We start from the raw sequence: 11,398 nt of genomic DNA, 5'->3' as shown, positions 1-11,398 counted from the left end.
AAAAATACCTAATTTTACATTTGATCACGTGACTATATGGGCAGGATTTTTGAATTCTCTACTCTAAAAATACCCAATTGCCTTATAGAAATAACTAATATTGAGCTATTAATTCAGTATTTGTCATTATTTATCACATTCCTAAACAAATTATTTTAAAAATAATAATATACGTGTTTATTGTCCTTCATAATCCGCAAAGTTTTCGAGCATGTGGAACACGAGTGTAGGTAATCGTTCGCGCTCGAAATTAATGCTTTCCCACAGTTTCCTCTCCTGAAATTTTTTTTTACACTTGTTCTTAACATTTTTACTCTTAAAATTAAAATTAAATTGATTGAACAGCTTCGTAAGAGTTTATGTCAATTATTCAAATCTGTCAAATGCAGTCCCGCACAAGTAAATAACGTTCGCCATCTTTGATATGTATTATACATAGTTTTCTATAATTTTCTACGTCGTTTATGTATTTCACATAGAAAATCTCGAGTGACACGTCACAACCCATCTCTGATCTACGTTCTCAACCAATCAAATTTGCCATAAACCAACAAAGTAGCTAGAAATGAATCTTATGAAAAGTATTAATTCCACGATTAATTCGTCATGTTAAGCTACCATCATTTTGAATATTTATTTACAATAAATTATAATGAAATGAATTTGAATAAATCAATTCTGAAAAATACAATAAACGTCACATTATTGGGGCACTCACGACATAAAGCACGGTTCTTTGCTGCACCAAACTTCACCCAACGAAAATATTCTCGACCAATCAGCTTTTTCTAGAAGGAGTTACTTCTAGATCTCATATATTTTTTCTCTCTCTAGAGCCATTACCATTCTCCGCACAGCGTTACCTGTCCAAATTCAATATGACCTTAGAAAAGGTACCCTTATACGTTACCATCCCTGGACAACGTAGAGAGAACGTGAGAGCATGATTCCAGAAGTCAGTGATGCCATTGTTGGCACCCTGTGCTAGTGCGCTTGCGTTAGTACTGCGTGCTGGTTGGCCGCACTTGGCGCGCAATTCAATATTACTTTAAAAAACAATTATATATATAATATTTGATAAACAACAGTTTATTATCACTGAACTCTAAAGACTGACTTATATTTCACAAAAAAATTATTAATAAGTACATTTTTGAATTTGCCTATAATAAAAAGTTACACAAATCATATACATTCTTATTCATTATTTAATAGTTATTTATTTAAATTACAACTGTTTTTAAAGTAATTTTGAATTGCGCGCCAAGTGTGGCCAACCAGCGCGCAGCCCTAAGGCAAGCGCAGTAGCGCAGGGTGCCGACATTGGCATCACTGCCAGAAGTGCGAATGATACATAACTGCGGGTCCTTTGCCTCTATGGTTGAGAAATCTTGACCTAGCGTAACATAATCATGATATGATAGCTCAATGCTTGTGATTGCTGTCAAAAGTCGGCGTTTTAAGCCACTTTAAGGTGCATGGAATTGAAATGTAAGTTAGGATCTACAATATAATATATATTGTTTACTACTAAATATATAAAGCTATCTTTGAACCGTAAAATACGTTATTCTGTTGATAACGGGAATTAATGCAAACCTAACCCCGAAATATATCTGTTACTTTTCTAGTTTTCTTTGTAAAAAACTGGAAAAAGTCCTGTGATTTCACGACATTTATCGCAGATAAAAAAGGTGCTTGATTATCGTTGAAATTACGTGGAAGCACAACTAACCTACACAAGTTTCTTTGTACAATGTACCGTGTTGTATGCATTGCATGTTAGATTTGTTTAATACGTAATAAAAACAGAGATAAAGTCCAGCTTTTCCGGTCTCCTACGAGCTCCTTCAATCAAGTTTGCAAGATTTTAGTTACTCGTTAAAAAAAAAAAACTGGACGATTAGCCGCATAATTCAAACTAATATAAATCACTCTTCTTTAATTTTATTTTTCAAGTAATTAATATTTTTTTTCTTCTAAAAGTTTTTAATTAAAGTTCTTTCTCAAAAAGGGGCCTGACTGCTAAAATGTTGATTTCAAGAAAAATCAAGAATGGTGAATTTATATAAAAATTAATAATCACGTAGATAATATCAAATAAAACTAATTAAAACTTACGTATCGTGTTAATTTGCACCCAAATGTGCAAGACACATTCCATGGAGAGGAAAGAAGATCTAACTAATTTTTCTACTAAGATCCTTTTTCAATAATGCTTACTCCATTTACTTTCACGACAAATTAAAAAACGGTTACCTGGTTGTCTTTATTTCTTAATTATTTCCGTATACCCTCTTTATTTAGGATTCTTGTTTTAAGATAATTATTATTGTTTGTGTTAACACCACAAAATCCCTTGACGCTTGGGAATTCCTTTTCGTGCCCTTGTAGGTCTAAGTGTGACCCCAAAGCCCTCGCCGGACGACGAGGACCGCAGCCACGCTGTTGCCCGATATGTCTGACTAATTAATGCAGTTACTGCCTGTGAGTACCAGACGCTTCTCCGCTGTCGCGGGGCAGTGACAATGCGTATGAATAGCTGTCCCACCATCCTTTCTGCACAGAGGGCAGAGGAAGCTATCACCGAGCCCTATTTTATGGCTGTGATAGTTGAGGTTTCCATGTCATATAAACATTTCTGTTAGGACGTTGACTTCGTTTCTACCTAGCATGCGTATTTCTTCATCTCAATGAGGATTTAAACTGAAACCGTTGAGTGTTTCTGCCTGTCTGCAGCCAGTGGCCATCTTTCACTCCTTCTGATGTTCCTCGGTCAGCCAACTGTTGACTTCTTCAGTAACTAATCTACTGGGAATGCCTACGACTGGTTCGGGACCAAAGTTTTCTATTACTGCTAGTTTTGATAGTCTATCTGAGATCGAATTGCCTTTGATGTCACTGTGTACAGGAATCTAAAGTGGCGTCACTCAGTTTTCCGTCGATAGATTGTTCAATGTCTACAAGCACTCTCACACCATTCAGAGCCAATATAGCGGCTGTGCTGTCTGAGCTGATGCGGATGTTTCTTTTGTCATAATCTCCTTGCTTCTGGAGCCGTTTGTGAATCAGTTGACTCCATCACTAGGCTGGTGTGCCTGGCTGTTAACCTATTCCTCGTTGGCCATGGCCTTGATGGTAAGATGGAGACACTCTAACCCTGTTAGTGCCCGTAATGCCACCGTATGTGTCGACTTCGAGGCACCAGTGTTGCCTCTTAGAACCAGACCCCTCATTCCTTCCATTCAAGACTTCACAGTGGACAGTTCGACCCTTCTGCTCTACCAGACCACTGAAGCATAGGTTATCCTGGGAGACATGATCGCTGTATACGTTCACATATATGCCTCCGGTTTCAAGCCCAAGATTTTTCCTATTGCTCTCCTACATAGCCATAGGGTCTCTATGAGCTTTTCGCACTTGTTTTCTTGATGCTCGTTCTATAACAATTGATTATCTAGGATGACTCCTAGATATTTAGCTTGTTCTTTAATTTCCAGTTTCAGTTTACTCGTGGTACCTCACTTCTACTGTCTGGTGAATACCACCGCTTCCGTCTTACTCGGATTTACCGATAATCTGGTCTTCTTGAAACAGGAGTACACTATCTCTAGTACTTACTGTATATCAATCCGCGTGGCCTATAAACTATTAGCCCTGGCTCGTGAGTAGATGAAGCAATTCATCCACTGTCATACACAACACCAAGGGCGATAAAACGCCTCCCAGCGTACATCCTAAGTCAACATTTCTACATAAAGTGGTATCACCTTCAGTCGTTGTTAGGTTCAGGTTGCCCAACATGTAGCAGGTTCATTGCACGACTGCATTTGGCACACCATGTGCTATCATGGCCGCCCTGATCACTTCTCAGAGGTGTAGTTGATGGCTCCTTCGATATCCATTAAGTTTGCAATCGCGAAGCCTTTCTGCTTCAGTTGTCCATCAATTAGGTTTAATGCTCCGCTTGTGGCCATTTCGGTGTTGCTCCTTGTGAAGTGGCCTACTTAATAAAACCTTTTTGTGGATATGTCTATCCGTAAGTCTCTCCACTATTTTTAATAAGAAAGATATGAGGCTGATCGGATGGAAATCCTAGGGTGAAGTATCACCGATCCATCCTGCTTTCGGAATGAAGACTACTCGCGTACCTCTCCATACCGTCGGCACACATCCCAGTGTCGGACTAACCCTGGAAAATCTCGCAAGCAGTTCTATATTGATCTCTCCAGCCTTCTGTAAAAAATCTGGGTACTTGCCTTCTGGACAAGGAGACTTGTATGGACTGAAAGACTTCAGGATCCACCTGACCTGGAGAAGGAAACAATCCCGCGGGCTAACCACCTTTTCGGGCAAACTTGAGCCATTCGTTACTTCATAAGTATCTCCTCCTTTTTCCAGACTTTAAGAAGCTCAGAAAATGTGCCTTGATCAAGTAAGCCAGGGTCTTCTCGTTCGAATTTCGAGAGAGTAGTTTGTCCAGTCTAGCTGCCTCTGCTACTTTTTCAGTGTCCTTGCAAAAGTTGATTCAGCTTTCTTGCTTGGCCTTGCGTATTACACCCCTTTATTCATCTCTCATCGTCGTAAATGAGGTCCATAGTTCATTCGTGATCTACTATGACCATACTTTTAATTAATTTTAAGATTAATTACAGACTATCAATATACTTTTTTTTAAAAAGAACTTAGAAGAGGATATTAAGTTTCATTCCGCACAAAAAATTAATTGGCTAACTTTTTGACAAACGGCTTTAATGAAGATTTGAAATATTTGAATCAGTCGTGATTCAAATGATTTCCGAAAAGCTTAGCTATCGCCAATCGTATTTTATTGCCTCGCCTTCAAATGTTTAAAACATTATTTGAATATAAGATTAAACTGGTTATCAATTGTTGCAATATATCAGTTTTTAGAACTTTAAACGTTTTTACAAATTTGGATCATTTCGAATTGAAACGTTACCAACTTTCTGTAATATTTTCAAATTGGAAGCCCAAACATTAAGCCACTTCGAATTTGAAAAGTGCATAGTACATTCCTTAATTTCAAGAAAATATACCTTTTTTTTGACATAATTATTCGAAAACTTTAATTTGAAGACTTTAAACATTTTTTACTTTGATTCTGAATATCTATTTAAAAAACTCGATACAACTTTTAAATCTTAAAGATAAAGAATTAAAATTTGGATTATAGCTGCAGAGTTTTACTGAATCATTAATAAATATCTAAACCAAACATATAAAATGTTTACAACCTCATCTGTATTTTTAAGGGATGAAACTAGAAGGTTTCCAGTAACAGTGGAGGATGCAAACTTCTTCCTCAAGACAACTAATACCTTTGAACATTTTTTACTCAAATTAGAAGAAAATCATCTCGACATTGATTCATTGTTAATTAAAATAAAAGTTGACTCATTTAGAGGGGAAAAGCATGTCGGTAAGAAAACCGTGGAAATTTAAAATCCTATATAACTAAATTTGCAATTTTCTTTATTTTTCTTTATTTAAAATTATGTTTTGGATTTGAATAAAATATTTATTAAATTTTTTAAATTAAAGTTTAACAAATTTTCTAATACTAATTTAATTTAATTAAGTGAATTTATTTTTTAAATGTCAAAATAAACTTACAAATATTCGTTTGCTTAATCAAACTTAACATTTAAATATTTCTCAATTTAATCAATAAAGTAACTAATTTAAAATTTAGTTTTTAAAAGGCCCGCTGACGGTCGTTAAATATTGATTTAATTTGATCTAAGATAAAATGGGTGTTTCATTTAATTTATGATTCATTTTCTCATCATTTTTAAGTTCGTTAAAGGCGTTTTTTTGTAGATGCATTCTTGAAATTCATTGAAAATATTAATCTAATAAGTGTTTGAATAAATTATTTATTAATATTTTTTTAATTAAAATGTTACTAATTTTCTAATACTAATGGAATTTGATTAAGTGAATTCATTTTTAAAAGGATTAAATAAAGTTACAAATTTTCGTTTGTTTAATTAAACTTAACATTTAAATATTTCTTAACTTGCTCAATTAAGTAATTAATCGAAAATTTAGTTTTTAAAAGGCCCGCTGACGGTTGTTAAATATTGATTTAATTTGATCTAAAATAAAAATGGGTGTTTTATTTAATTTACGATTCATTTTCTCATCATTTTTTAGTTCGTTCAAGGCGTTTCTTTTTTTGTAGATAAAGTCTTGAAATTCATTGAAAATATTGTTCTAATAAAAATTTACATCATTTACATTGTTAGAAGTAATTCTTCAAATGATTTATTTCAGAAAAAAATGGTACAGAATATCGGATCATGGAATTTTCTTTATCAGACAGTATTGAATACGAAGAAATGGTGGATAAAAGTAATCCGAAACATCTATTATGATTTTTATAGATATTTAGTATTTTAAATATTTGACTATTAGCATCAATTAATTGTTCGCAGATTCATCGTCTAAGTCCCAAGATTTCCAAGTTTGTAGGCTGTGTGGTGTTTATACCACTAATTTAGTTGAAATTTTGAATAAGAAAGACACGGTTGCACAAAAAATAAATTGCATTTTGCCAATAAATGTAAGTTCATTATTGAAAACCAGTTTTTAAATACTCTTTTTACCCCATTTTGAATTTAATAATAGTTTTATAATCCTAATAATCATGTAATCTCTTTTAGATATTCAAAGAAGATAATGTACCAGTTGTTGTTTGTAAAAACTGTTGCACAAAAGTCAACGCTCTTAGTGATTTTACGGCTCAGTGTTTACAGAATGAGCAAAAACTGTTAAACATAGCAACCTCGATATCTTCCACAGAAAATGAATCCGTCGAAATTAAGAAAGATACTTCAAAGTTACCGTTTAAACAAACATGTCCTCATTGTTATGCGAATATACTTATTCCACAGAATAATCAAACACTCAATTTTCAAAATGAACTTCAGCTTTCATTGTGCGACGATAATGCCTCAAATTTAGAATTGGAAAATATTCTAAACGAAGCTATTTCTTTAAATCTCGAATCAGAGAGTATCTTAAACGATATTACAACTTTGAATTTAGAAGCTGATACGATTTTGAATGATTTTGCCAATTCAAATCCGGAATGTGATGCTATTTTTAACGAAGCAAGCCCTTCGAATGTAGAAAGGCCAAATCCAAATTCTGAAAATTCAGAATCAGGTTATGAAATATCAAAACGAATTTCTGAAGAATCAGATGAAATTTCTAAGGTATCAAATCCAATTTTAGATAAAGAACTGGAAATTCAATGCGAGAGAATTAAAAGTCTAAATAGTGTGAACTCGATTGATCTGGAGGTCATTGATGATATTAACAATGCAGGAAAATTCGAGAATAACTCACCTAAGAGAAAAAAGAGTTGCATAAAAACTAAGAAGAAAAGAAATTCCAAGTTCGATTTCCCCCAATCCAAAAAACAACGAAAAGAGAGTTTTGACTCTTTTCAGAATGAGAAAAAAGACTTTGCATGCATTTTATGTAATTTAGTATTTCTTTCACGAGATAGACATCTTTTTCATTTAAAACAACATGAAAACGGCAATTTAGGTAAATTTACATGCCAGAAATGCAAGACTGATTTGAGCACTGAGGATGAATTATGGAAACATTGCCAAAATGATTGTCTTCCAGATAAAGTTGCAAGTTTAGAGGAAGCTTCTGATTTTAATGCAGAAGATAAAATAATTTGTAAGGTTTGCAAAGAATTGTTTATTCTGAATGAGAGATATGAGTTTCATATGGAGCTACATAAAAATGGAGATTTTGAAGTTTTTAAATGTTCCAAATGCAATAAAGTTTTTCAAACGGAAACCGTCCTATGGGATCATTATCAGACTGAACATAAACGTTTTGCATGTGTTGGATGTGATAGAATATTTAGAAGGAAAGCTAGTTTGGATTATCATTTGAAGACCTCCGGTCACCCGAGTGAGTAAATTTTTTTTATCAATTCATTTTTTTATCACAGAATTTTCTTGTTATAATTTAAGTTGGCCACTGTCCCAGCAAACTGGGAAATAACAGTGAATTTATTTTGTGACCAGAAATTTGGTTCATTCTTAGTTTTAGTCTTAGACTAATTTACAATTGAAATGAAATGATATTATGTGAAATTAAACGAGTTTGTTTAGCAATTCTTTAAAGCTGGCTGCTGTTATAATTATTATTTTGTATTTTTTTTTTATTTTTTATTAAATGATTAAATGATTATTAAATTGTAAAGAATAATGTAGTAAATTTGTTTTATCTTCATGGCTTGAATTTTATACTTTTAATTGTGAATTTTATATAAGGAAGAAATCAATGCCTATTTTAAATTAAACCATTTTTAATTTAGGGCATTTAAAAATTAATAATTTTAGAGCAAAAGCAAATAAGGTAGACAATTTCTAATTATTAACGTTTGTAATAATAGTTAAAACTGTATATATATTCGTTAACAGAATGATAAACGTGTTCATTATTTGTAAAGAAGATTTTTTAATAGACATTCGAGTATATAATTTTTATTTCTTGTTCTATTTTTTATTTAAAAATTACTTTTATTTTAACTTATATTTTTAAATCTTACGAATTCTAACGCATTTCGTCCTGGACTGGCTCACTGGATTCATCAATAAAACAATCCGAATCATTCCTGGTTTAATTGACCTAAATCCCGTTATACTGTATATTTTAAAATAATTTGTAACTTTTTTAATTTTAAAAATTAATTTTATGTGAAATTTCAGCCGCACATCGTGGTTAAAACTTATTTTAATTAACAAAAAATTTGATTTTATGTTTGAATTTAACACAAATTAATATTTTCGAAGTAAATAAAATAATGACTCAAAAACACAATATATTAATTAATAAAAAATTGTAATAATTTCGGTCATTTATGGTAATTTTACACGTAAATATGGTAAATTTCTGTTAACTACCCAAAATTCAGTTTGGAATATTTTTATACATTTCCGGAAATTTATGAAATTTTTGGTCATTTATGAAAGTTTTTGTCATTTATAATATTTTTGGTAATTTAAGGTAATTTATGTTAACTTACCACAAATTGCCCAAAATTCAATTAAAAAGTCTATACATTTTCGGGAATTTATTGAAATTTTTGGTCATTTATGGTAATTTTACAGATAAATATGAAAAATTACCATAAAATTCCCAAAATTCAATTTTAAACATTTTTATAAATGTCCGGAAATTTATGAAATTGTTGGTAATTTGTAGTAGTATTGCAGGTATTTTATTGTAACATACCATAAATTGCCCAAAGTTCAATTAAAAAATTTCTATAAATTGCCGGAAATTTATGGGCATTTTCGGTAATTTATGGTAATTTGAGACGTAAATATGGTAACTTAAAAAAATCTAATTTAAGATGATAATATAGGTAATTTATGGTAACTTACTATAAATTGCCCAAAATTCAATTTGAAAAAGTCTATAAATTTTCGCAAACTTATTGAAATTTCTGGTCATTTATGGTAATTTTATAGATAAATATGAAAAATTACCATAAAATTCCCAAAATTCAATTTTAAACATTTTTATAAATGTCCGGAAATTTATGAAATTGTTGGTAATTTGTAGTAGTATTGCATGCATTTTATTGTAACATACCATAAATTGCCCAAAGTTCAATAAAAAAGTTTCTATAAATTTCCGGAAATTTATGGGCATTTTCGGTAATTTATGGTAATTTGACAGGTAAATATGGTAACTTAAAAAAATCTAATTTAAGATGATACTATAGGTAATTTATGGTAACTTACTATAAATTGCCCAAAATTCAATTTGAAAAAGTCTATGAATTTTCGGAAATTTATTGAAATTTTTGGTCATTTATGGTAATTTTACAGATAAATATGAAAAATTACCATAAAATTCCCAAAATTCAATTTTAAACATTTTTATAAATGTCCGGAAATTTATGAAATTGTTGGTAATTTATAGTAGTATTGCAGGTATTTTATTGTAACATACCATAAATTACCCAAAGTTCAATTTAAAAATTTCTATAAATTGCCGGAAATTCATGGGAATTTTCGGTAATTTATGGTAATTTGACAGGTAACTATGGTAACTTAACAAAAAATCCCAAAATTTAATTTTAAACATGTTTGGAAATTGTTTGGTAATTTATGGTAATATTGCAGGTAACGTATGGTAATTTTAGCTAAATTACTCAAAATTCTCTGTAAATTTTTGACAATTTTCAGAAATTTGATGTAATTTACGGTAATTTGATCAATTATACATGGTAACTTTCAATAAATTACCGCAAAATTCTATCACCTACAACCAAAATTTCCTTCCAATTTTTACGGTGAGTGGGCTCACTGTCGTAAAATGCGACCTCATATATGTATAATTTTCATTAATCACATTTGACGTCACTCTTACTCTCGCTTCATAGGCGTCGAAAAGGTCGATCGATGCGTCTCGAAGACGTGAACGAATACATCAAATATAGTAACCTTGTCTTTGGAATATCAAGTTTCTAAATTATCAAATAAAAGTTACAGTATAAATTTGAAGGAAATCGTTGTATATTTGGTTCAATTTCTAATAGAGAATGTCTCTCAGATTAATAGAGATGAGTGATTTTAAATAAACATCTCTCAATCCGTCTTGGTTTTAACTATAATTTAACTCTTAAAGTGCATTGTGGGTGTCAGATACCCCAAGAAATTTTCAAACCTTCATAAACCATACTTCATTCGAAAAAAATGAGTAAGTGTCGCCAGCTATCTTTAGTTGGAGACACTAACTATAAGTAAAGTCATTTAGCATACTGCGTGAAGCGCCAGTCTGTTAGCAGCAGTTGCTGAAATTGGAAGTAAAAAAAACGTGGAGTGCAAATAAATATCTCTTTTGAAAGCACCCATGTTGCAATATTTTTGTATGAAAGTACACTATTTCAAAAGTATAGTCATACATTTTCAGGTTAAAATAATTAAAATTGTGTGTGTCATGAATTTTTAAGTAAAAAACCCATTTTTTCACTTTTTTCAATAATTTTTTTAACAAACTTAAAATAAATAAACGGCTATAAAATCAACTCTATCTTATAAAAGATACCTTAAAATATATCGGATAATTTTCTTGTGACAAAATATTCAAGGGGGGTTAAACAATACATGGTTAAATACTCTGGGGTATTCAACACCCACAATGCACTTCACCGTGATTTTTACCATGTATGCACTTTGAGGGTTAAAATGATTAATAAACAACAATATTCTTCAAATATAATTAGTAATATTCAAAATCTATCAAATTGAGTTTTTTTTATCAAATCTACCAATACAGTATTCGTCTTGTACATCTGCACAATTTCGATCTCTTGAAGTTTTCTCTTGAA

General features: G+C 31.4%; 1 protein-coding gene across 1 annotated transcript in view; it reads left to right on the top strand.

Moving 5' to 3' along the window:
* The first annotated feature begins 1,383 nt into the window (after positions 1–1,383).
* LOC117173049 (zinc finger protein 234-like) overlaps positions 1,384–11,398 on the top strand; it is a 16,727-nt gene continuing 6,712 nt past the window's right edge. The window contains exons 1-4 of the mRNA XM_033361421.1: positions 1,384–1,491; positions 6,301–6,378; positions 6,462–6,589; positions 6,690–7,962. Coding sequence (XP_033217312.1) covers positions 6,327–6,378; positions 6,462–6,589; positions 6,690–7,962 — 1,453 coding nt within the window. The 5' untranslated portion in view covers positions 1,384–1,491; positions 6,301–6,326. The remainder of the gene's footprint in view (positions 1,492–6,300; positions 6,379–6,461; positions 6,590–6,689; positions 7,963–11,398) is intronic.

This window comes from Belonocnema kinseyi, chromosome 5, assembly GCF_010883055.1.
Source record: "Belonocnema kinseyi isolate 2016_QV_RU_SX_M_011 chromosome 5, B_treatae_v1, whole genome shotgun sequence".
Classification (NCBI taxonomy): Eukaryota; Metazoa; Arthropoda; class Insecta; order Hymenoptera; family Cynipidae; genus Belonocnema; species Belonocnema kinseyi.
This window is presented reverse-complemented; position numbering and strand designations above follow the sequence as displayed.